Here is a 26,268-nt window from a genome sequence, read left to right on the forward strand (position 1 = left end):
CAAGGTCTGACCAGGTGCGTGAGCCAGCAACGCCGTACATCGCGGAGGGAGTTATTGTGTGGTATGGTATATGTGGTAATCAGATTACTTTTTTGATGTAACTAAAGCAACGCATTATAAGTAACATGCATTACATAAACATGTATTCCTTTTTGATGTTACGAGTTGTATCGCATTACAAGTAACATGCGTCACCTAATCAGATTACTTTTTTGACAATTACATTCTAATAACACAAATACATTTATTTACAACCAAAAAAAGTATTTGTTAGCAACAGTCAAAGTAATGGTATATATTGTAGCTGAAATATCGCTAGTGATGCATGATGTCCAATTTAGTGGACAGATGATTAACCAGAATTTCCTCCCAAGCTAAAACCAACTTGGAAAATTTTACAATAATATGATTTCTTAGATGTTACTTGATGTTAGAACCTTTTGTTTTACCTGAAAGAGGAATGGGGTTGGAGGGGTAGCATCTGCCTGTAGACCATGGAGGCTGCATTTTCAGGACTGCATGTCTAGGACCGAAGTTCTAGGATCCTGGCAATTATTTAGTTGTTTAATTGATTAAGTTTAATTGATATATTAAACTTAATCAATTAACCAGTGAACGACGCCTTGTGGTGCCATACCAGAGAGGCATAAAATCGCTCTCACAGACCTTTTCCTGGACCGCCCCCACTTGGTGGAATGACCTGCCTATCTCAATTCGTGCGGCCGAGTCTGTAGCCATTTTCGAAAAACATCTAAAGACACATCTCTTCCAGCAGCACCTGACCAATCAAGAATAGCACTTATCATTCTATTCATTTTCTGTCTGTCTAATTTATTTATAAAAATAAATAAAAAATCTGTCCTGTGTGTTCTGTACTAGATTAACTGAGACTTGTTACAGCACTTGCATACTGTTGCCCTTGACTGTTCTAGTTGCTTCTATTGCTTTCATTTGTAAGTCGCTTTGGATAAAAGCGTCTGCTAAATGACTAAATGTAAATGTAAAATATATTGTCCTAACCAACCCCTAGTCCTAAACCTACCCATTGGTAACCCTGTTGAAATATTTTAACTAATTTAAGTAATTACATTTTGGTTTTTTTAAAGCAGTGCCTGCTGTTTTGGTAATAAAAAAATAAAAAAGGTGGAAAAAGTTTGAATCAGGTCTCTTCTGTTGGAGTACAGTTGCAGGGATTGCAGGAAGATAATATTGGAGTGAAAAATCCACATACAATGGCTTGCCACTTGGTGGCAGTGTATATGATGCACTACTGTCCACTGTAGTGGTCGGTGTGCAACTGTGCAAAAACCCATGCATACGCAAGAAATGGCTTTTTGAATAGCTGTCCACTGTATTGACCTCATGCGTGAAAGCCTTTAAGGTGATTTTTTTTTTTTACTGCCAATGTATCAAAAATACAAGTAGGCCTATAGTAAAAAAAAAAAAAAAAAAACATTAAAAAGTTACTTACAATGAAAGCAAAGCATAATTTATACATAGGCGTACATATATACATTGAAACAAGTTTATTGTCTTATAATTCTTGATGAAATATTTTGGATGTGTTCGACCTCTCTTCTAAAAACAGTGAATAAAGGATTTTGATGAGTGAATTTACTGTGGTGAATGTAAAATTTTGCATAGAGCAATGCTACATTAATTAATAATATTCATTAGATTGATCTTTTTGTAGGCTATAGAAGCCAAAGAGTAGACTACATCCTTAAAAAACAAAGAGGATTTTAAAGGTGAAATATTCATTAAATATAGGCTACTGCTCTGTACGTCAGTATGGTTTTACTGTGTTAACTTATTAAAAAATATAGGCTAGTGTTTCAGTTAAAAGGACATTTCAATATGCTTAGAATTTTTAGGCTAGTTGTTTTAACCAACATATACAAACTCACTGCTCAGAAACCTCATATATGAATCTACTTTTTTCACGTTACAATAAATTTCACGTTTTGGCTTTGTTTATCATCTTCCCAGAATGCCAAATTTTGGTAAGCCTAATAGCCTACTAGCCTATAATAACTATAACTATAGCCTACTATTAATGTCCGAATCTAGCTTCTTTCTTTCTTTTTAACGATCTTGTAACTGTTGGCATACCATTATTGTCATTAAAGGTTATAATCAATCAGTCGTTTGTTGGCTAACATAGCCTGCCGCCCTGCCCTGTATAGCTAAACTCAAGGACGCAGGGATTGAACATCTGTCTGCATGGTGACGTCACGCGCCTCCCCTGCAATGTAGCGCTCGGCGCAGTTTCCATATTTATGTCGTTGGCTCGTCATTTATTTGAAAGTCCTCCTCTTTAATATTAAGCAGCGATATGAACACGTTTGCATGGCTTCACGGAGGTATGTACATGAACACCTACATCCTAAAACGAACGTAGATAACAAATCAGTTTCTTCCACCTTGTGGGATGATGCAGTGGTGATGCTGGGTAAACGGATGCTGCCTGCCGACGACACTGGGATTAAAGAATAATAACCTTATGTGTGTTCTGCGTATTCTGGTACGATTTCATTTGCGGATATTTCGGATCAATGATGCTTTTTTTCTTCTAATGTTACATATGAGGGATACATTTGGGCTTAATTTGCGAGTGTTGTCTAATGTTCGACGTTATTCTGTGTATTGCATTTCAAATAGGCCTGGTTGCCATCATGGTTTAACTGTTATGATTTTGATATTTTAGGTTACAGAGATGGAAAGCTGTATTTGATGGCCTGGATGTGCAGGCATTCTGAATCCATTGCCTCCGGCTGTGTGCTTATTGTCCATCAGAACACAGGCTTCCAGTATCAGCAGGCTCACCGGATAAGGAAACATTCAGCGTTACCAGGATGAGATTCACATCTAAATAGGCCTTATATGCTTTTGAATAAATACACCTGCTGGCAGAATCTGATTTGTCTGGCCTGTGGTGCGCAGACTATAGTCATAATAGGTTCAGCTGCTCATCAGGCCCTGAAGAATCTCTTTTTGCACTTTTGGCTCTCGCTGTACGTGTTCACAGTGGACCTTGATTTAATGTTTTTCAATTAAGGCACGCGGTGAATGCCAAGAGCGGAGCAACATATCCTTCAAAAAATCTAAAGTTGCCTGTTTATGACTATTCTAATAGTGTTTCTTTAAATACATGTTATAGCTTATTATAAGTACCCTCTTACTTCCAATGGTCATACAATCAGATTCTGGGAGAATCCTTTAAAAGAAAAAAAGCTCTTCAGTCATCTCTGTTTGCATTGGCAAATGGTCATGTAAGTATTCACAATTTTGTGAAATTTCAAACAAATGATGGAATCTGAGCTGATTTTTTTAAATGTTGATTACCATGGTCAATGCTTCTTTAAAGGTCATGCTTTTATATTTGTCTATTTAAGGTTTCCGACAGGCTTATGTTTTTCAATTGTATAATATAAATCATTTTACAAATGTACATTTTTGACAGTGCATTCTGCACTGTTGTCCTATATAGAATACATCGTTTTCAACTATGGTTGAAATCTTATCCTGAAGTGGTGTTGTAAAAAATGTCATGACACCTCAACAACAACATGATACAAATCTGAAACTTCTTTTAGAATGCTTATAAAAAATAAAGTATTTGCATTCAAAACCGTGTACTACTGTTTGAAACTGTTAACAAAGAATACTTTGCAGTTGCCTCACTTTCAGCTAATATGATCAGCTTTATTGGCGCTCTTGCAACATATTTCTTCATAGGCTACTTCTGTTTTACTGATGTGTAAAAATTACAGCACGTAATGAGTGATTTCATGTCAGCAATTCAGCATACACTCATTTCAAGGGTTGAATGAAAGCTGTTTATTTTTATGCTGCTTATTATCAATTTTCTTATCTATAATAAATTATGACAAGGTAAGAAAAATTACAGTACATACCTCACTGTCTACTTAAATAACATTTTATTTATTGTCTGGATTTAAATTTTTCATACATTTGCATTACCATTAAAGTTTTTGTCTTAAAATACCAAGGCAAATAGAATAGAAGCTGCATCTGAAGTGACATGTATAACATAAATGTGCATTATACACACTGTTTAATGCTGCACAGAGGCGGCATAAATATACGCAGGAATTACAGTTGCAGAAATGTTATGAAATTAATGTTTTTAGGCTATATTAGAAATATATAAACATAAAATGAGTGAAAATACAAAATTTCAAACAATAAATAATTAATGTCAATCACTGCAAAGTGCTGCATCAGAGTCGTCTTTGATATGAGTATTGAAGGTGTTGGGTGTAAATCCCTACTAGCCTAAGTAATGTATTACTTTTCCCTTGAGAAAGTAAAGTAAGGGATTACTCTTAATTTTTCTGTAATTTTATTACAGTTACTTCTGATGTAATGGCATTAAAAAATGCATAGACTATTGAACAGTTCTATATAAAACTATTGTATCCAAATTTAACGTCTAATGTTAAATTGTATGTTTTTAATGTAACCATGCCCCTTTGGTCAGTACAAGAATAATTTATGCAATATTATACTATTTATTTGAAAGAATTAAAAGTGCATTTTCATGTCAGTTTAACTGCTGAAGGTTGACATGGGATTTAGAAAGTATAATCAGTGCAGTACTTTTTAGAGAGAGTAAGTACAGTAATCTAATTACGCTGTTGAAGATGTAATTAACTAGTAATGAATTACTTTTTTAGAGTAACACCCAACACGTAGTGGGTCAGAGCTGCTGCCATAATATAGTTGGGCTACTTTATGCAGCATTGCATTAGTGTTGGAACTATACTCTACGCTTCACTGAAAGTTTGGATTAACCTATTAATATACTGAGTGGCAAAAATGGTATCAGTAACCCATATGTTTTGTTGCAAGCCAGTTTAGCACAGCAGGTGGCAGTCACTATATGGTGTGCTGGTGGTGTAACTGGTCTTGGTCAGGCTCTCACCTGTGTCAGCTGGAGACAATCGTAAACAAGCAAGACAATATTAAACCAGCTAAGACCAGCAAATCAGCTGAAAGCAGTAATGTTCAGACTCAGTTAGTACTACATGCATTGTACAAAAACAATTCTTTAAAAAAAAAATCTTGTGACATTTCAATGTCTCGTGCATTAATAACAGGGCACATAATATATACATATAACGTTACTAGCACACAGATTGTGCTCAGACTACAGGACATTGTCAGACTCACACAGATCGGTCTTCAGTATTACGTCAAATGGACTCGTTCACACTGTCGGAGAGTGAACGCGCTGCACGCGCTTGCACAGTGTTGGGCAAAATGGCGGACAAAACGCCAGGTGGGGCGCAGAAAGCCAACTCTAAGGTATTTCATGACTTTTCCTCTTCATATCAGTATGTTAAAGCCCACATTACTTGTTTATGACAAGAAAGGGGGAATAATATTGTGTTTGACTCAGTAGTGTGTCGCTCTGTGCTACGAAAAAGGTCAATTGAGCTGCTCGGTTGTGATGCTAACTCGCTAGCTGTCTAGTTAGCTAGAAACCGGCGGCTGCACAGATTTTTTTTATGTAATGATAGCAACCCCCCGGGCAAAAAGCAGTTTGGCATATATGTGGCATTTGACCCTGTTGTGTTTTTGTTATTCTTTTAACATCACCACAGAACATGAAATAAGTTAATGTGTGTTTATTGTGTGCTGACAGAGCTAACATGAACGTATCTTTACATAATTAAGTTACTGCATTACATTGATCTCTGGACGTTATACTCCTATAAAGAGAACGTGGGCTTGAGGTAGCGCTGTGAATATCTTATTTGCGCGTTCAAAGTTGTGCTAGCTTCAGCTGGATCCTTTTGCTTTGATGAGCTAACATGATAATGTTCGTCTTTACTAGCCACGTGAAAGAGCCCAGAAAAGGGAGACACATCTGAGGCTGTTATAGTGCCATAAACATATTACTGTAACTTACTTGTGTTATAGCCACACCAGCTTATCTGTCCTGATGTTTTCAGTGATAGGTTATTACTGCAAAGTGCACATCTTATTATGCGTGGTACAACAGTTACATCTTTACTTCACAGAAGCTAAACAAACCATTGCAGAAGATAGATATGTTCATTTTTTATTTCCTGTTGTTCCTTTCGTCAGTGCGGTTTTGTTTTTATGCGTTTTGGACAGTATAGGAGGAATGCATTAACATGTATTTTTTGCCTTAGGCAAGAAAGCTAAAGGTCTGTGTATTCAGGAAGAGCATGTCATGTCTCACCTGTCTAATGAAATCTTTTCATATTTTCATGCAGGCTTTATTGGAAAATAAGTTAAAGGCCTTCAGTATTGGCAAGATGGCGGTTGCAAAAAGAACACTAAGTAAGAAAGAGCAGGATGAACTCAAGAAGAAGGTAAGTAGATGCGGTCCAATACCAGACTAATACCTCACATTAAAGGTCCTGTTCTTCGTGATCCCATTTTTCAAACTTTAGTTAGTGTGTAATGTTGCTGTTAGAGCATAAATAATACCTGTAAAATTATAAAGCTCAAAGTTCAATGCCAAGCGAGATATTTTATTTAACAGAAGTTCCCTTTCAAAGCCTACAGCGAACGGCCGGTTTTGGACTACATCCCTGTTCATCCTGCTTTAATGACATCAGTAGAACAGTTTGTTGACTAACCTCCGCCCACAAGAATATGCAAAAAAGGGGGCGTGGTCTTGTTGCTCCCCCACATGGAGAAGAGGAAGTGTTGCGTTTGTAGAGCGTTTGTCGCCATGTCGTCCAGATGCTGTTATTTTCATTCCGGAGTCAAATCACCTTTGTTTGGCCTTCAGGGACACTGTACTTTGAGCGCATGCATCTCCCCGTTATGGTAAGAGGCATGACCTTTCCGGGCAACGTGCCCTAAGCTGCTGTCGAATCACAACACGGGAACCACTGGCACAATCAGAACTCGTTACGTATTTCTGAAGGAGGGACTTCATAGAATAAGGAAATCATCAAGCCATTTTTAGGACAGTGAAAACAGCGGTATACAGATAAGTAAATTGTGTGAAAAATACTGTGTTTTTTTACACGGGAAACATGAACACGTTATATTGCACACTGTAAACACAATCAAAGCTTCAAAAAAACACGAAAAACGGGACCTTTAAATGACTGAGGATCACACACTACTAGACTTTTCACGTCGTTCCGAAAACTACTAACTCTCACACAATTGTGCAGCTTATTGCTAGGTAGGGATGGGTATCGTTAAGGTTTTAACGGGGTTACTACTCTTACCGATACTGCTCATTGATCCGGTACTTTAACGGTATTCTTATCGGTTCTTTTTGTTATATTTTTTTAATAAAAAAAACCAAATTAAGAACATAGCACTGCTTTATAATCTGAAAAGTAAAATATCTATAGCAAAAGAAACCGCAATGTTTGAACAAAACAAATATAAAACATCTATTTGTAAATGGACCAGTGCGCCGGCATTTTTTGTGTTTTATATGCATAAGATACAATATAAGAACAAAGAAACAGTGCAAACAAATCTTAAATAAAGACGCAATAAAACAGACACAAATTAAAATCAACAGTGCTTTAATTTCATGAAGGTTTACTAACATTAAGTAATACGGCCTACAAAGAAATCTAATAAAGTAATGAAATGTAAAATAACGCTCTATAGTTTTCACTGTATAATTGATAGATCAATGCTTATCAAAGCTAAAGTTATTCATTCAAGAGCTGTGAATATTTTCTCTTTGCCTTTTGTTTGATTCACATTAATGGCTCAATTGTCAGCAGGTTTATTAGACGCTGCCCCTTTAAGACCGAATGCAGATCTAATAATATTCTCCCATTTCTCCAAACTATTTACGCCCATTTAAGACATAAACTGTGTTTAAGTGACTACTCTCCAATCCGGTCATTTTGACATAGTCTATATGTTGTGTATTTGATGGTTTAGATGTGCACACAAAGCCTAAAGTATAATGTGCAAGTCAGTCCATTTCACACACACACAAGCCGCCTTGAAGAAGGAAACAGCGTCTCTTCCGTGGATTATTGTGCGTTTAATAGCTCTCTTTATTATCAAACACGTCACTCAATTTAGCAACAGTAGACACTGCCTTTTACAACAATCACTGATTTTGACGTTAAAGGGTTAGTTCACCCAAAAATGAAAATTCTGTCAGTAATTACTCACCCTCATGTTGTTCCAACCATGTAAGACCTTCGTTCATCTTCGGAACATAATTTAGTATATTTTTGATGAAATCTGAGAGCTGTCTCACTCCTCCATAGGCTTTCAGAGAGACTGAAACTTGATGGCCCAGAATAGTAAGTAAAAACGTCATTTAAGGTGACTACAGTGGCTCTGTATTAAGTCTATCATGCGACGAAAATACTTTTTGAGCGGAAAAACAACGACTTTATACCACTATTATTGTTTTTCAATTTGAGCCTCTGACGAGAGTTCGCGGGAGTGCCACGACGCATGCGCGAGAACTGAGATTAACCCTACTCCGAAAGAGTGAGCAGCCAGTAACAAGTAGTAGTAGAAGAAGAACGCCGTAATCTCAGTTCTCGTGCATGCGTCGTGGCACTCCCGCGAACTCTCGTCAGAGGCTCAAATTGAACAACAATAATAGTGGGATAAAGTCCTTAATTTTGTTGTTTTTCCGCTCAAAGTATTTTCGTCGCATGATAGACTTAATACAGAGCCACTGTACTCATTTGGACTCCTTAAATGACGTTTTTACTTACTATTCTGGGCCATCAAGTTTCATTCCCTCTGAAAGCCTATGGAGGAGTGAGACAGCTCTCAGATTTCATCAAAAATATACTAAATTATGTTCCGAAGATGAACGAAGGTCTTACATGGTTGGAACAACATGAGGGTGAGTAATTACTGACAGAATTTTCATTTTTGGGTGAATTAACCCTTTAAGTTTAGGTTTAGGGAGAAATGACAGCGCGCTGCTGTGAAGGGAACGAAGTTGCGCTCGACGGAACACGGCTTGTTTATAATAGTTTTACCTCATATCTTCTTTTTTTAATCCTTGGAAGTAATCCTCGAAAATAAAATATTAATATCACAGCAGTAAAGTGTAACCAGACTAAACTTTAGTTTAGTTCCCTTGGCCATCGTCACTCATTTAACTGGGATTGTCGTGTTGTGCTCACCGTAGACATCTCTCTCTCTCTCTCTCTCTTGAATTGTGAATAGCAAAAATGCGTCACGGAAATTTTTTTTTAGATTATCTCATATAGAAATGGCTGGCAGATATAGAATTAGCAAGATAATGTCTATATATCAATTATGAATAGTAAGTGTATTTTCTTAATTTCTCCAGTACCGACAGCAGAACCGATAGCGTCGGAGTTTATCGATACTGCGGTCTTTCATCATTTAGCACCGGGGTCATTTAATACCGTGTTTCGGTACCCATCCCTATTGCTAGGAGAAGTCTCCTTTGTCTGACACGCCCATTTCAGGTCTTGGAGTCTCTACTAATGAGCTGATGAGCTGAATCAGTCGTATTTGATGAAGTAGACATGCGAGAGGTGCAGTGTTAAGCCCTATTCGGACGGTAATTGTTTCTCATGTGGACGGCCGTAAAAATAAATTTGCATGCCACCTCAGTGATAAAACTTGTGCATTCGGATGGCGATTTATTCACACGTTGGATGAGCAGGTTTTGTGATCATACGAACCTGGGAACGCGCCGCTCACGTTGTCAGTCGAATGATTGTCTGCTGTAAATAAAATGTCGGCTTGGAATAATATGAATACTTTTATATTTAATTTAATAATAGGAAATTATTGAAATTATTGACATTATTGAGCAAACATTGAACATAACATTAATGTAAATCTAATTACTCTTGTCCACTAGATGTCACCCTCTTATTTGCCTTGTGCGATGTTACAAACATACCATATAGGATCACATACAAACATATAGGATCACATACATGCGAATGCTTGTCTTGCATTATGATCATTGTATTAAACTAGAGCGTTCACTTAAGCACATACGTTGGCCATAATAGACATATTCAAAAAGAGTCAATAGACAGCGCAGGACCAATAATTCAAACCTAATAGCTTATATTATAAACAGATTTCCTCAAATAAAAGTTAGTCCACATAAGTCGGCACGTATTGTTGTTCGTTACCACGGCAACCACTTGTGTCCAGGTACGAAGGCGCTTCTCGTGTATGAAAAGTAACTGCACACACGCCGGGCGGCAAAATCGCAAGAAAAGCTTGTCGTTTACTGGAAATTGCTGAAAATCATCCAATATCTTTTTTATGTTTTAGAATGAATATATCAAAATATCCATAAAAACAACATTTTATAAAATACTTCTCAGATACATTTTTTTTAGAATAAAGTTGCATCAAAATTGTATTGTATTTAACATAATTGTATGCATTTGAAATATAGAGATGGGTTCTGTTTTAATGTACCCGAGTGTACCTAAAATAAAGAGTTTAATAATCAGGTTTGTGGCTCTTAATTTCTTATTAATTACCCACTTGTAAACTTATGTTCACTGTTCTTTTTTATAAATATAGTATTTGTATTAAATCTATATTCATTGAGGTGAATCGAAATCGAATTGAGAATCGAAATCGAATCGGAACATCTGAATCGATACCCAGCCCTAATAAACAGAGAGAAGTAGCTCCGGCTGCAATGTTCTTCCGCAAGACGCATGCAGTTCTGTTTATTAACCGTTAGAGTGCAAAGTTACGGACTGCAGCTTTAACGTATATAACGTTAATTACTGCCGTAATAACGGCCCATTTCAAATGCTTTCTTGTTTTTATTCTTTCTCTTTTGAGCAGTAATAAAAGATTGTTTTTGTAAATACTTTCCAGTAATAAAAGTGTAGGCTAGATTTTTAAAATGCATTGAAATTACAGCGAAGCGCAACAATACGGTGCTCCACAGTGGTCAAAAAGGATATAAACAGTGAATTTTGAAGCAATCTCTTTTTGAAAACTTAGAGATGTGGATTTGGGCAGCAATTAAATTACCACACGTCCATGGTGTTTTTCTAAAAACAGTATGTAATTTGGCCGGGGATATTTACGCGGGTGGTGGAAGAAAAGCACTGACATTCTGGATTCGGACGGCAATAAAATCACAAACTAGCCCCTGTAAATGATGAAATACCTTACGACCCAACGAGAAAAAATTACCGTCTGAATAGGGCTTTTCTCAACCTGGTGTTGTTATAATGCAGTATGCCCTTCTTTCTTCTATGGACCACAAAAGGAGATTTTTTTTTTTTTAATGTCCCACACTCATCCATATAATGGCAGTGAATAGCGACCAGCATCAAGCTTTTATAAAAAGACAACACAATATGTGTTGTATATTCCAAGTGTTCTGGGGGTATAGGAAGGGGTTTGGTGAAATACAAACTGAAGTGTAGTTATGTGTGTATTATTATATTGCAGAAATGTATTATTTAACAAAAATCCTGATCTTGGCTGTTGGTCTTCTTTGCCCTTTGTTCACTACGAAAAAAAGCACACAAGAAAGAAATCAAGTTTAATAAAAAAGCGACATGAAATGCAACTCCTTGAAATCCCCAAAATGTGTAAGCATACTTTCTTCTTTGAGTTGAATATCACCGGACCGGAACTTTGTTTGTCAGATGGCAGTCAGAATGACCATTGACAGATGTGAACGCAATAGCTACTTGTTACGATGAACAAGTCGTTTTTAAAAAGAAAGAAGGGCATACAGCATTAAAAGAACACCAGGGTGAATTAACGATGACTTACATTTTCATTTTAGGGTTTACTATCCCTTTAAGATGCAAAGTTCTGTATTGATTGACTTGCCTTTTATTAATCCCCTATAATGACACTGGATTGCAAAAATGCTTCCCAGTCTAGTCAATCTTCAGTTAAAAGTACTCTGTGGCACTTACTCTTAGTGTATACATTTGAAATGTTAGAATTACACTGCATTATAGTCAGTTATCTTGTTCATAGTCACAACAGCACAGTGGCAGTACATATTATCAAAAAGCAGTATTATCAATGCACCGAACATACACATGTACACATGTAACTGTTACATTCCCATAAAGCTCACAAGTTGAACATAATTCCACATTATTCCACTTTCACATTATTCTGCAATCTGTGATTTTTCACAGGAGGATGAAAGGGCAGCTGCGGAGATCTATGAAGAATTTCTTGCTGCCTTTGAGGGAGGTGAAGGGAAAGTGAAGACTTTTGTACGTGGTGGGATTGCTAATGCCACTAAAGGTAGGGTTATCATGTGACAGTTGCTGCAGTGACCATAAGGTTGATCTCTTTATCTGGGATCAAAGTTTTTTTCCCCCCCATTATTTAAAGACCTCCATATAACAATACCAAGGAAATGCCATAAATACACACAGGCATTTTACATATGTGACTACATAAAAAAAAAGATCTTTCTGATATGCTGATTTAGTGCTCAATAAACAATATTTATTATGAGTGTTTAAAACAGCTGTGCTGTTTAAATTTTTTATTTTATCATAGATATTTTTCAGGATTCTTTGATGAATGGAAGATAAAAAGAACAGCATTAATTAGAAATTTTATTTAGGAATTTCTGTACTGTAACTTTTCATAAATTTAATGCATTCTTGAATAAGTATTAATTTGTTATAAATAATAAATCTCAAATTCCAAACGTTTGAATGATATATAAAGTTACTTTGCCTTTTCTTTTATATATATATTCCTCTTAATTGTCCCTGCTTTAATATCTTTGTTACATATCCATTACAGAGGAAGCAGCAGTCGATGAAAAGAAAGGAAAGCTCTACAAACCGAAGTCAAGGATTTTGGAGACAAAAAGTTTTTTACCGTTGGATACTCCACCACAGTTTTTAGCATTAGATAAACGCAATGTGAGTCTTTTGTCATTTATTTTCATGTGACCCTTTTTTTTTGTTTTCGTTTTTGTGTTATTACCCATTCTTTTTCTATAATATTACCTAGACATCGAAGAAAGTGGATAAAGAAAAGAAAAAGAGCAACCTTGAACTCTTTAAAGAAGAACTGAAACAGTAGGTGTTCTTTACATTCTTATGTAACAAACGACAGCATCCTTAAACAAGGGTAACTTCAGTGATTTAGCATTAGGCTTTGTATCATTAGAAACCTGGTTGTATATTTGAATTATGGTACTTACCCCCCTCATATCCCCCTGAGACGAGAGAATTAAGCATTTTATTTCCGGAAAAAATCCTCCGATGACGCAAATATCGTCATTTTGCGTCATCTGAGGATTTTTTGGCCAGAGGCTAAAGACTACAGCCACTAGATGGAGCTGTTCTGCATGTTATCAATCCGCCCATAGGGGAGAGATCTTACACACAGAATGTAAGACACAGACGGCCGCACGCGGACAATCATAACGGAGCGCGGTGCAGAGTAAAGTGAGTGTTTCAACTTTTCAATTCCTGTGATAGTTTAGCTTCCATATGCGATCTGAAAACGTGCCAGACTGGCGCTTTAACGTTACCTCAGCTCTTCGTGATGAAGGAAATCTGACACTGCTGCATCTGTGCCATGACTTTCGTACGGCTTACTCACACTTTATTGAAAAGACGCGTTCAGTTTTTAATTGTAGTGTTTATTCTCTAACTGAACGAAATTATTGTATAAATAAGAAGATCAAAACAACGGTGTACGGAGTGGCCTCGTAGGGCAGCGAAGCAATTGCATTCTGGGAGTTGTTGTCTTTCATCCACATGAGACAAAAATATATTTCTGTCTTCTCAGTCTAGAAGGCACCAAATTCAAAAATAATTTCACATTTCTACTACATAAAGGACCCAGTTTAAATACAAAGCTTAATGCTTAATCACTGAAGTTACCCTTTAATATGACGATCTCAGATGTAATCCTACGTTGTTTTTGTAGGATACAGGAGGAGCGCGATGAGCGCCACAGGTTGAAGGGCCGAGTCAGTCGGTTTGAGCCTCTTCCCACAACCGAAGGAAGGCGATCCTGTAAGTTCTTTCTTCATGTGTTTTCCCCCACCAAAACAGTCAGTTTCACCCTATGTTTACTCATGGTGTCAGACCCAGTCTAGTTTGTGCCCCTCCCACATGTCTTGGCCACTGCCACAATTCAGCAGTGTATACGCTTTCAGATTAAGGAAACAAAATTCACACTGCTTTTCTTCTGCTTTTAGCGGATGGTTCTTCACGAAGAAACCGTCCGTCCAGTGGTAATTTTGTTTTATATACTGTGTAATGCAATGGCCATTTTGCTGTTTATGTATCCCATCATGGAGGAAGAGATTGCAAAACATCAGTTGTTATTCAGAGCTCTTTTTTTTTTCAGTCTTGGATGATTCGGCTCCTGGCTCACATGACGTTGGTGATCCCACAACTACAAATCTGTATTTGGGGAACATAAATCCTCAGGTAACATCTTTTTTGTTCCTGGTAATTGTTGTTAGGTAACGTCTCAAACCCCAAAATTCCCATTCTAAAATGAACTCTTTCACCCTCCAGATGAACGAAGAGATGCTCTGTCAGGAATTCGGTCGCTATGGTCCATTAGCCAGTGTGAAAATTATGTGGCCCAGGACTGATGAGGAGAGGGCCAGAGAAAGGAATTGTGGTTTTGTAGCCTTCATGACGAGAAGAGATGCTGAACGCGCACTTAAACATTTAAATGGTAAATATATTCTTGTTCAGATTTTTTAGTGGTTGACCAATATAACATGATAAATTAGCTGATATTTTGCTTTTTTTTTCACATCGGGCAATATAAGGGGGACTTTTATTTGTTTATTTTATTAGCTCCCATTGTCCTCCCATTCTTAGTTTAATGTCATTGTTTAACAGTTCTGTCTAATAACTGAAAGGCAAATGGAGCACACAGTATAATACTTTTTTTTAACGTGTACTGGTGGCATTCAGCAAATACACATTCATTTTTTTAAGCAACTTTATTATTTGTGAAAAATACTAATAGGATTACAGAATCAAGAAGTTGCTATCTGAAGTATACATTTATTTTAAAAAAATCCATATTTGTTTTCAAATTATTTGTTTCTAATTATTTTACTACATATTATGTAAAATAGCTATATTTATTTGCAGAAATTGTTATGCATGTGTTATTTACTATCTTTAAATAGTGAGATGATATAGGCCTATATCAGCTTTATGTCGGCCATCTGCCACCCTGCTCTCTAAAGCCACTTTTCCAGCATCGGGCCAAACCAGTCTTGTTGTTTAACCATTCCATTCCATGCCAATCCGGCCCAGTTGGTACGGATATGGTTTCGTTTTCCACTGTGGGACTGATAACGGAGCTCTTTGGAATGTAATACAAATGCATCAGTTGTTGCCTTAGTTACGTAAGAGTTTACAGACGATATGAGATGTAAATAGCGACGATGTTATGGAGGATGATTGATTATTTCTATTATTAACTTGTGTTTACTTCGCTCAAATAGCACACTTGGCCAGCTACAGAGAAACTGGCAGCCAGGCAGCAGACAAGTGATAAATCCTGAGTGGCGATGTCACTACTCGCATTCTACCAGCACTGTTAGCCGAGAGCGGTTTGTAATTGTGCCATGCAGAACCAAGCTCAAGTGCAAATATAACTATAACCATTCCTTACCGCTATTAAAAGATTAGTTCACTTCAAAATGAAAATTTCCTGATAATTTACTCACCACCATCTCATTGAAAATGTTCGTGTCTTAATTTCTTCAATCTAAAAGAAATTATGTGTTTTGAGGAAAACATTCCAGGATTTTTCTCCATATAATGGACTTCAATGGCAACCAAAACGTATAAGGTCCAAATCAATGCAGAGGCTCTGCACGATCCCAGGCGAGGAATAGGGTCTTATCTAGTGAAACAATCGGCCATTTATTAAAAAAAAATTTTTTATATATATTTTTATCCACAAATACTTCAGTGTTGTGCTTCTACACGTCGTATGACATCATCACGTCCCAAAGGTCACGTCCGTGACGTAGGTGGAAGTGCCGAAAAACTCCATCTCATGTTCAAGTTTAAAATTGTCCGACATTGTTGCGTTACCTTTATTTTTGTAAAGGACATTTGATTTAGTCTTTGCACGTTTGTTTTAACAATGGGTTGGTACTTCCACGTACGTCATGGACGTGACCTTTCTGACGTGATGACGCCATACGTCGTGCAAAAGCAGTCGAGCATTTGTGGTTAAAAAGTATATAAATTATTTTATTTTTTGAAAATGATCTTATCTTTTTGCTAGATAAGACTGCTGGAAAAGTGGCTTAAGATATCGGCATCGGCCATCAAAAAATCAAATCGGTCAACCACTAAAATCTATGCACTTTTTAGTATCACTTTGTGTTTGTTTCCCTCTTGAAACCAATGAATAATTTGGCAAATGCTGACCATTTCAGGCAAAATGATAATGAATTTTGAAATGAAACTGGGATGGGGCAAAGGTGTACCAATTCCTCCTCACCCAATATACATTCCACCGTCAATGATGGAGCACACCCTCCCACCTCCACCCTCTGGACTGCCCTTCAATGCCCAGCCCAAAGAGAGGCTGAAGAACCCCAACACTGCAATGCCTCCCCCTCCAAAGTGCAAAGAGGAGTTTGAGAAGGTAACTTGGCATATGTGGGACAAAACATTTTTGGTTAGCATGGTCATAAATGTAGTTAGGCTAAATGACTTTCTTAGTAATGTTTGTTTATATGCATTTTATTTGTGTGTATGGAAGAGGTGCAGAAAGTTGCTCCAAAAAAAGGTTTTGGCCCATAGAATTGTGCAATTTTACTAAATTAGCCATTTTTTAAAATAATCCTATAAATTACATATGTGTACCATGCTGATTGTACCGGTAAGTGTTTTGGAGAGTAGATTACTCATTGCACAATACATTTTATAGGTTTTGAATGCAAGTTAAGATAAAACTACTCCTTTGATACTCTGTTTGAAAGAGACTTTTTAAAAATATATTATGTATGCAGATTGTGTATGATTTCACTGCCTCTTTCTCTAAGGATTGTGTTCAGTCAAGTTTTAAAACTGACACCGTAGAACACGTTTGTTGTTGTAGGAGTATATGTTGCATTTAGTGTTATGACTGTTTCTTTTTAACAATACTCACATATATTCTATGTTTATTATCTGATGTGACTTCATATCCAGACTCTGTCGCAAGCCATAGTCAAAGTGGTTATCCCAACAGAAAGGTACATGTTTTCTTTTTTTCCAAATTCTTATGAAATGTAGAGAACTTATCCCATCTCTGTAGATTGAAAGATTGGCCATATCCATGCTACCAGAGGCTGGTTTGAGTGAGCAATAGTTGAGGCCTTGCATGAAAATCAGGAGCAGCTACTAACAATACAAGTCACACATGCATTGCATTTCTCTACAAAGGGTTTGCATCATACTACTGAGATAGTGAAGGTCATATCAGTAGAGAGAGTTCTTGCGTTTATCGTTTTGGTTCATTTCTGTTCAAAAGTTTGAGGTCAGTAAAACAATTTTTTGAAAGAAAATACTTTAATTCAGCAAGGACTTAAATTGGTTTATAGTGAGTAATACCTTTATAAAGTTACAGAGATTTGTTTAGAATAAATGTTGTTCTTTTGAACCTTCTAATTGTCTAAGAATCCTAAAGAAAATGTGGATTCCACGGAAGTATTAAACAGCACAACTGTTTTTTACATTGATTATCAATGATTATTGAGCAGCAAATCAGCATATTAGAATGATTTCTGAAGGATCATGCAACACTGAAAACCAGAGTAATGATACTGAAAATTCATTTCCAAATAGATTATAATAGAAAAGTTATTTGAAATGGTATTATTTCCCAATATTACTGTTTTACTGTATTTTTGATCAAGGAAATACAGCCTTGGTGAGCATAAGAGACTTCTTTCAAAAATACTGAAAAATCTTACCAGCTTGAAACTTTTGAACAGTTGTGTACATTATGAATTAATGCTGTTTGGCATGCTTGATGGGTTGTTCCACTAGATTTTGAGAGAATGGTTCAGGTTTAATCAGACATACTACAAATACTAATTTAGGAACTAAAACATTACACAATACACTTTCACCTAGTGTCAGTTACACACGAAAAACAGCCCTCTGGCTATTGCTCACTTCAACTGCCCCCAGTAGCATGGCACAAAAGCGACACCCAATCCCCATAGTCTCAGTGACCTTTGACATTGGCCTTGGTGAGCAGCACAAGTTGAACTGTCTGCAGCAGCGAGGGACCAGAAAAGCGTCACAGGATGGATTGGGGAAAGTATACAGAATGATTGCCTGACATTGGTATGATCGGCTCCAATACTTGTGATTTGTGTTTGAGTACATTTGAAAAACATCATCTGTTGATTTTATCGGCCACTTCACGAGCCAGTCAGGAAGCCAATTGTTGTCCCTATCCTTTAACTGACTCTAGAAGTGCTTACATGATTTTGTCCCTCTCCATCCACACTTGTCTATTGGCAATAAGCAAGAAAAATCACTGTCACTCGGCCTCACATTTAGCATCTCAGTAGCACGTCCAGTTGTAAGTTACAAGGGCAGAATGCTATGGCTGAGACTTAGATGTAGATGTTGAGAGGATTTAAATGTTTTGATTGTTACAAGCTGTCACACTGCCAGTCAGTTTTAAATATTAAAAGCTCAAACATGTCAATTGACTCATGGATAGTAAGTGCAAGGATGTTGCATTTCATCAAATGTCATAATGTAGCTGTAGCAGTTGGTTAGGTGTGACTGTTGATGGCGCTGAATCTGTTTCGCTTTAACTGTGTTTTTCTCGTAGGAATTTGCTCTCTCTCATCCATCGAATGATCGAGTTTGTGGTGCGTGAGGGTCCCATGTTTGAAGCCATGATCATGAACAGAGAGATCAATAATTCGCTCTACAGGCGAGTGCTTTATGAATGGGGCTACTTTTTTTTCTATTCTTTTTTTTGACTCCAAGGCATGAAATTAAAATTCAGTCTATTTCCAAAATTCATATAAATAAAATAAAATGTCATAACCAAATCTTCAGATCAAATGTCAGACTTTGATCATTGGCTGCTTAAACTCTGCCCCTTTCTTACAATCTACTGCACTCTTGCATTCACATCTGCCTCCATCCAATCTACAACCAATGGGTAGAAGTCCCCACCCTACTTTTTTTTCTCAATAATTTCGGTCAGATGTATGTCACAATATGACAGAAAAGATCTGTTACTACTTCACTTTCTTTGTGCCTTGAAGGTTCTTCTGACATTTCTTATACAGGGTTCCCACTCGTCCTGGAAAACCTTTATTAGTAAAAAATTAGAGAAAATGTAAAATGTCCTGGAAAATCTTGTTGTTGTCTGGGAAAATTCTTTAAAAAAAAGTTATTTCTTTAGCCGAGTATAAGGAGTTTATCGCTGGCCCAAACAATCAGCGCTAGTTGCAGAAAGCACATGTTCAGGAATGCTGAGTTTGATGTAGTATTTTGAATAATGACGTTTAGTCTTGCTAATGCTATTAACTGCTCAAATGTATGCAGTGAATGTTAACTCGTAAGCTGCTACCTAATCACATCATTTTGATATAAAGTCACATTTGTGTGTTATAAAGTCAGAAATTCTGACCTTTTCTTCACAATTGACTTTTTTGCGCAGTTGCGAGTTTATATCTTGCAATTCTGACTTCTTTTCTCAGAATTGTGAGATCTAAACTGCAATTGCAAGTTATAAAGTCCAATTCTGAGGAAAAAAGAATTGCGACAATTTTCGCGTTTATATCACATATGTAAACTCGCAATTGCGAGAAAGTCAGAATAGCGAGATAAAAAGTCACAATTACCCTTTCTTATTCTGTGGAGTAAACAAGCTTCCATAGTCATAATGTATGATTAAGAGCTCATATTGAAAAATGCTGGATTGTTAAGTAATGGCAATAAACTGTACGGCTTTTAAAGACTTAGAAAGCAATATTTGGCATGATCCTTGTCTTTAATTCCAGCCGTAGTAAAATTGAAAATGTCCTGGAAAAAGTTCTGGAAAATGGTTGCTGAAAAAGAGTGGGAACCCTGTTATAAGCCAGACAGTAGTGTGTTTTTTTTATTTTTATTTTTTACACTTGTCTTGATTTATGTATTCTGAAAATGGTCTCATATCAAAACATTTTTTTGTTGTTGTATTCAACAGATTTTTATTTGAAAATCAAAGTCCAGCTCATGTCTATTACCGGTGGAAGTTATACACCATATTACAGGTTAGTCTTATTTAATTTCATTCTTTTGTCAAAAAACGTATTGAAATGTGTCCAGACATAAAATGTAAAAATCTCCACTCATAGGGTGAATCTCCAACAAAATGGAAAACAGAAGAATTCAGAATGTTTAAGAACGGATCTTTCTGGCGACCGCCGCCTCTAAACCCATATTTACATGGCACTCCTGAAGACGAGGAACGCGAGGAGGAGGATGATGAAGAAAGTGGGAAGAAAGGCACCTTGAAAGACGAGTATGTCGAAATCTGTTTTAATGGATTCTATGGAGATATTGAATTCTTCTAGTATGGAGCTACCAGGCTTTTGGTTGTATGCAATATTGCTAGTTGTGTGTACTAAATATTCTCGTCTGCTGCAGCGAGAGGGATAAACTGGAGGAGTTACTCCGAGGTCTCACGCCGAGGAAGAGCGACATAGCTGACGGCATGTTTTTCTGCCTCACGCATGCAGATGCAGCTGAGGAAATAGTGGAATGCATTGCTGAGTCTCTGTCCATACTTAAAACACCTCTGCCAAAGAAGGTCACTTGTACTGTAGAATTAAGATTGACTATGATTATGATTGATTTGTGATCTCTTATTTACATCTGCATTCCTGTCCTCCCTCAGATTGCAAGATTATATTTGGTGTCAGATGTGCTGTATAACTCCTCAGCAAAAGTTGCTAATGCCTCCTATTACAGAAAATTGTAAGTTTTTACAATTGCGCAATCAAAGTATTAGTTCTGTTTGTCTGTTTTTTTAATGTGTTTGTCTTTTTATTCTTTTGCAGCTTTGAAACAAAACTTTCTCAGATATTTTCTGACCTAAATGCTACTTATAAGACAATACAGGGCCATTTACAATCAGAGAATTTCAAGGTGTGCCATCTCTCATCCGGCTCTCTCTCTCTCTTTAACCCACACTGGTTTTATAACAAAGTTAACTCTCTGGATTTGATGTTTCTCATTTTTTTTTGTCCTCACAGCAACGAGTAATGTCCTGTTTCCGTGCGTGGGAAGACTGGGCAGTGTATCCTGATCCGTTCCTGATTAAACTTCAAAACATTTTCCTGGGTCTCGTCAGTCTCGATCCTGAAAAGACGGAGACTGAAGAGCTGGTGCCAGAGGTATAGATTGGCTCACTGAGTGATTCATGGATTTTCAATGGTAAAATTTGATCTCAACTTGAACTGCATTTTCACTTAGCTGCCAGAAAGAACTGAGGACATTGATGGTGCTCCTATTGTGGAGGAGGAGCTGGATGGTGCTCCTTTGGATGATGTTGACGGCATGCCTATCGATGGAGCGCCAATTGATGGCGCACCACTCGATGACCTGGATGGAATGCCCATCAAGGGATCAGATGATGATCTGGATGGTATTCCTTGTAAGAATGCTGACCACTTTTTTTATATATATATATATATATATATATATATATATAATCTTTATATCTTTGTTGGGGTAACAGCTTAGGACCCAGGACTAGTAGTGAAAAATGAAGACCAAGAGTCAGGAGTTAGACTAATTAAAGAAAATTTACTGAAGAATAGTTTGCAGTTTCATCAGCAGAAGCCAGCTTCAAGTCTCACAAGGAGTTTGTAGGCCGCGCTCCCTCTAACAGTCTCCCGGCCTCCGCCTATCGTACATACAATTTCTGAACAGTTATACTGTTTTCAAGGTCTAACCACGTCATTATTGCCATGGGGAATGATTCTGATTGGCTCAGAGAAAATGGACAGTCTTGGTAAATTTCCACACATTGTCAGTTAATCAGATTCACGTGTACAGATATCACTTGTTGACACTTTCAGCCCGGAATTAGGCACGTAATGACCTTCCAGATTCTGCAGCAGGCGCCAGCTTGTCCAGAACAACAAGCCCCTCATATTTTAGGATGCCCGTAATCTACCTCCAATACTGATCTGTAACACCGAATACTGCGCACATACACAGATACACAGTCTTTTTTCGAAGGTTGGAGTTGGTGAGATCTGGTCCAAACCAGAGAAGGTTTTCCAAAACATATTGATAACATTTGCTTTTCTCTCAGTGAGAGATACAGACAATAGTACAAACCATATTCATCTTGATTCCTTAGGGTTTCAGTAAAAGGAAATATAAAATGAAATAAAATAAAGAAAGACAAATCCATATTTAACCTCTGGAAAATGTATATGAACAATATTTTGAATTCTAATTACATTAGAATTGCTGAATATCATGACAGATGTTCTAAAATAAATTTGTTTTGGAAAAATTTCAGTGCTGTTTTTTTTTTGTTTATTTTCTACAGTTGATCAAAAACCAGGTTTTAAGGTCGCTCCTTCAAAATGGGAGGCAGTGGATGGTGCTGCTTTGGAAGCTCAAGGTTAGTCCAGATTACATTTATCACATTTAAACATTTGTTTCCTCCTCATGTACAAACCAAACGATTTTTCTCTATTTTTAGCTGTAACCACGTCAAAATGGGAAATCTTTGATCAGCCAGATGAATCTGAGAAAAGTAAAACAAGGCAAGTTGTTCTTCTAGGTTTGGAAACTCATGATTATTAAATGTTAAAGGACATTTCTATAGAGACATTTTTCTTGTTAAGCTCCGCTCTAAAATATTCAATTTAATTTATAAAATGATTGATGTCGGTTTGTGCATAATGAAATTCATTTGTCATGCAGTTTTGATCTCATTTTCGCTTTCTTGTCATAGTTCAACACGGGAAACTGAAAGTAAAGACTCGCTCAGAAGTTCCAGTGCGGCAGAGCAGCAGTCCTACAGTAATCCTGTTAGAGAAGAATATGATTCAAAGTCTGCAAAATTTTTTGAGATGAGTGAAGAGAAACGTGCCAAACTTCGAGAAATTGAGGTATGCCTAAATGCTAATACGTGTATTAACCCCTTTGCAGTCAAAGATCACAGACGGCCCCAGATTACTGTCGTCAAACACTCACTGCTCAATAGCAGTGTGTTGTTTCAGTTGTGTTCACACAGATCGCAAATAACAGATCTTAGTTCAGCTCTTAGTTAAAAAGTGCACATATTTGGAGAAATATTGATTTATCATCACATGTTTGCAAAATATTTTGTCATACAGAATACCATTTCTATTCATTTCTCACTGAATTAACTGATAATTCCTAATTAATTATCAGGTAATTCTTCCTGATTTGCGCCAGATATGAGTCATCATGCGCTCATTTGTTCTCCACTGCTGTCAATCATTTTACGTGCTCAATCCTGCCCTCTGTATGATGCTCTTCTGTGTTTGCACTTCCTCATTTTGTCTCTGTGAAGAACGAACCAATTCTACATTTCTATGCGTGAACTAAGCTAATAAACACACGATAACTATGGTATATGATTTTTGTGAATTTTTATTTATTTTTTCATGTGATTTTGGCTATTTTATATCAATAATGGATGTTTACATTTTAACTGCTAGAAGGTGTAGCGATGAGCGCCATATAAAATGCTAAATATAACATGTTTTAACATCACCATATGAATGAAATCCCCATTATATCGCGACAGGAAGCTAATACAAACACTCGATGGTGGTCTAAAATGACATTTTGAGTGAAAGTGTAATTTTAATCTTTTATATTGTGTTATGTAGCTTGATGCTAACTGTAGCGCTAATGCACCTGTTGGACCAGGAGCTTTGTCTATTTTGTTACAATGATTCACAAAAGGTTCCAAGGCCGTTTTTTTGGGGGTTTTTTTTTTAGAAATACTTCAGATAATATGTGAATTACTGAGAGCGCTTAATGGGCCATTTGTGCCATCATAAAGGCTATTGCTAATCGCTGAATACAGACAAAATAATAACGATAAAACAATAATGAGGATTACGTCTCACACTCAAAGGTGTAAAACGATCGTCGATTGAGGACATTATAGCATGATTTGAGTTGTTCTCCTTGCCAGACATTAGACAAAAGGCTGCAAATGGGTGTTTGCAGGCCAACATATTTGATAACATCTTCTGTAAAAAAAATCCTGACATGGTGTTAAAAAATGTTTCATAAAATGAATAGTTTTGGACATAGCCTCAGATTTGAAATGAAGCATGACTACACTTGTGGCTTCATTCTAGTTGTGGTTATAAGCTCTTATACTACATTCACATAATATTTTTATACATTTAAAAATATATTTTTATTTTTTGTTTTTATGTTTGAGCCTAAATATCTCCATATTAATAACACTGAGTAATTCTGAGTATTCAGCTGTAAACTCTCAAGTGTTGGCTTTCTAGAAATATATTTATGTCTATTCAGAATAACTTGTGAGCAGCAGTTTAAAGATCCCAGTCATGTTTTTCTTTGTCTGTTACAGCTTAAAGTTATGAAGTTTCAAGATGAGCTTGAATCTGGAAAACGACCCAAAAAATCTGGACAAAGTATTCAAGAGCAAGTAGAGCTTTACCGGGACAAGTTACTACAGCGGGTTAGTATCAGCTTCATTTCTTTTGACATTCATTTAGTCCTTCTATTTTGTTTGAAACCACTTTTTTTTTGGACATTGTTCAGGAGAAGGAGAAAGAGACGGAGAAAGACAAAGAGAAAGAGAAAGAAAAAGAAAGAAAAGACAAAGAGAAATCTGATGTGTCCCACAAAGAGAAGGACAAAGATGAATCCACACCAGGCAGAAAAGAAAAGTAAGATAGCTACACAAGACCCTGAAACTCTTTCTGCAAATGAGTGAATGTCTTTCAGAAATTGAGAACTCCGAATGCATTTAAGATTGCGTGTTTATTTACAGAAAACGGAGACACAGTCCCTCCCCCAGCCCCACCCGAAGTAGCAGCAGTAGGCGCGGCAGGTCGCCCTCACCACGATCAGAGCGCTCCGATAGATCCTATACAAAAGACAGCTCTCGATTGTCTTATAAAGACTCTCCGAGAGACAGTAGCCGCAAGTCTTCTAAAAGGTAAACTAATGATTTTCGTCGCAATGTAAAACTCAGTCCTGTGGGTTGTCGTCTTTGTAAGTACATGCATGTTTATGGAACTAAGCTGAGGGTAATAATCTGTCTCGTTTTTAAAAAATATTTTAGGTCTCCTTCACCCCCAAGAACACCTAAGAGGTCGCGGAGGTCCAGATCAAGAACGCCCAAAAAATCCTCAAAGAAATCCAGATCTCGGTCACGATCGCCTCACCGTTCTCACAAGAAATCCAAAAAAAGCAAACACTGAGACATCTGGCTATTATGAAAATATGCCTGGCTTGTCTTTTGTGCCTCAAATGTGTCCTGTAAATCAGTGTGAGGGACATTCCCTCTTTAACCCATCCTTGTTTTGAAGCTCACTCACATTGGCACAAGAACAGTGTTCAAGGGTCATCTATTGGGTGTTTTATAATGTCATTTAGGAGCTTCCTTTGATGTTCCAAATGTCCGAAAAGAAAATAACTGCAATGGTTGGGGTAATCTTCCTTCAACATAAAAACTATTGTCTTATTCTTTTTTTTTTCTTTTTTTTTTGTCATTGTTTTTAGATCCCTTGAAACTGACTTAAATTAAAATCGTGTAAGTTTCAGTTGTATAGATGTTTGCTTTTCAATAAAGACAATTTATGTGACTTCTCTCTGAAATGCCTTAGTACTTGCTCTTGCATACATCCCAAATAAACATCTAAGTCTTAAACCTAGTGTATTAAAATGACAAATTTCAAGCTATTTTATAATGTCATTTTAAATTTGTTATAAATTGTTTCTCTAAAAACAAACAAACATAAAAAGCTGCTACTGTATGTATTTGAGTAAAGACCCAATTTATACTCTGAAAAATTGTGAATATGGGTAAAATATTTTTTGTGAAAAATTTGATTTACCCACTATATTCCTGTATACTGCTATATTTTACATTTTATTTATATTTAATATGTATTTTAACGTTTTCTTAATTTTGAATCAATTTTTATACATGTTTATTTACTTAGTGTACGTTAATTTTTATTGTTTATTAAAAATGAAATGGCACTCCCTTGCGGCTCAGGAAATGCCTTCACGGCGCTTGCGCTTT

General features: G+C 36.7%; 1 protein-coding gene across 2 annotated transcripts; it reads left to right on the forward strand.

Annotated features, from left to right (window-relative positions):
* The first annotated feature begins 5,225 nt into the window (after positions 1-5,225).
* u2surp (U2 snRNP-associated SURP domain containing) lies at positions 5,226-26,228 on the forward strand. 2 transcript variants are annotated; one of them, XM_079820210.1, is made up of 26 exons: positions 5,226-5,331; positions 6,270-6,368; positions 12,144-12,255; positions 12,769-12,890; positions 12,982-13,049; positions 13,909-13,997; positions 14,183-14,218; positions 14,335-14,417; positions 14,508-14,673; positions 16,409-16,620; positions 17,169-17,212; positions 18,811-18,915; positions 20,182-20,248; positions 20,333-20,499; positions 20,625-20,787; positions 20,875-20,954; positions 21,038-21,125; positions 21,233-21,373; positions 21,453-21,633; positions 22,543-22,617; positions 22,699-22,762; positions 22,954-23,110; positions 24,583-24,693; positions 24,777-24,904; positions 25,009-25,176; positions 25,303-26,228. In XM_079820210.1, the coding sequence occupies exons 1-26, from the start codon at positions 5,287-5,289 to the stop codon at positions 25,439-25,441; spliced, it is 2,910 nt and encodes a 969-aa protein (XP_079676336.1). In that variant the 5' UTR covers positions 5,226-5,286; the 3' UTR covers positions 25,442-26,228. The 2 variants fall into 2 exon arrangements, with proteins under 2 accessions (XP_079676336.1, XP_079676337.1); XM_079820211.1 differs by lacking the exon at positions 17,169-17,212 and having other exon boundaries at positions 5,244-5,331.
* Positions 26,229-26,268: the final 40 nt, after the last annotated feature.

This window comes from Gobio gobio (assembly GCF_949357685.1).
Source record: "Gobio gobio genome assembly, chromosome: 6".
NCBI lineage: Eukaryota > Metazoa > Chordata > Actinopteri > Cypriniformes > Gobionidae > Gobio > Gobio gobio.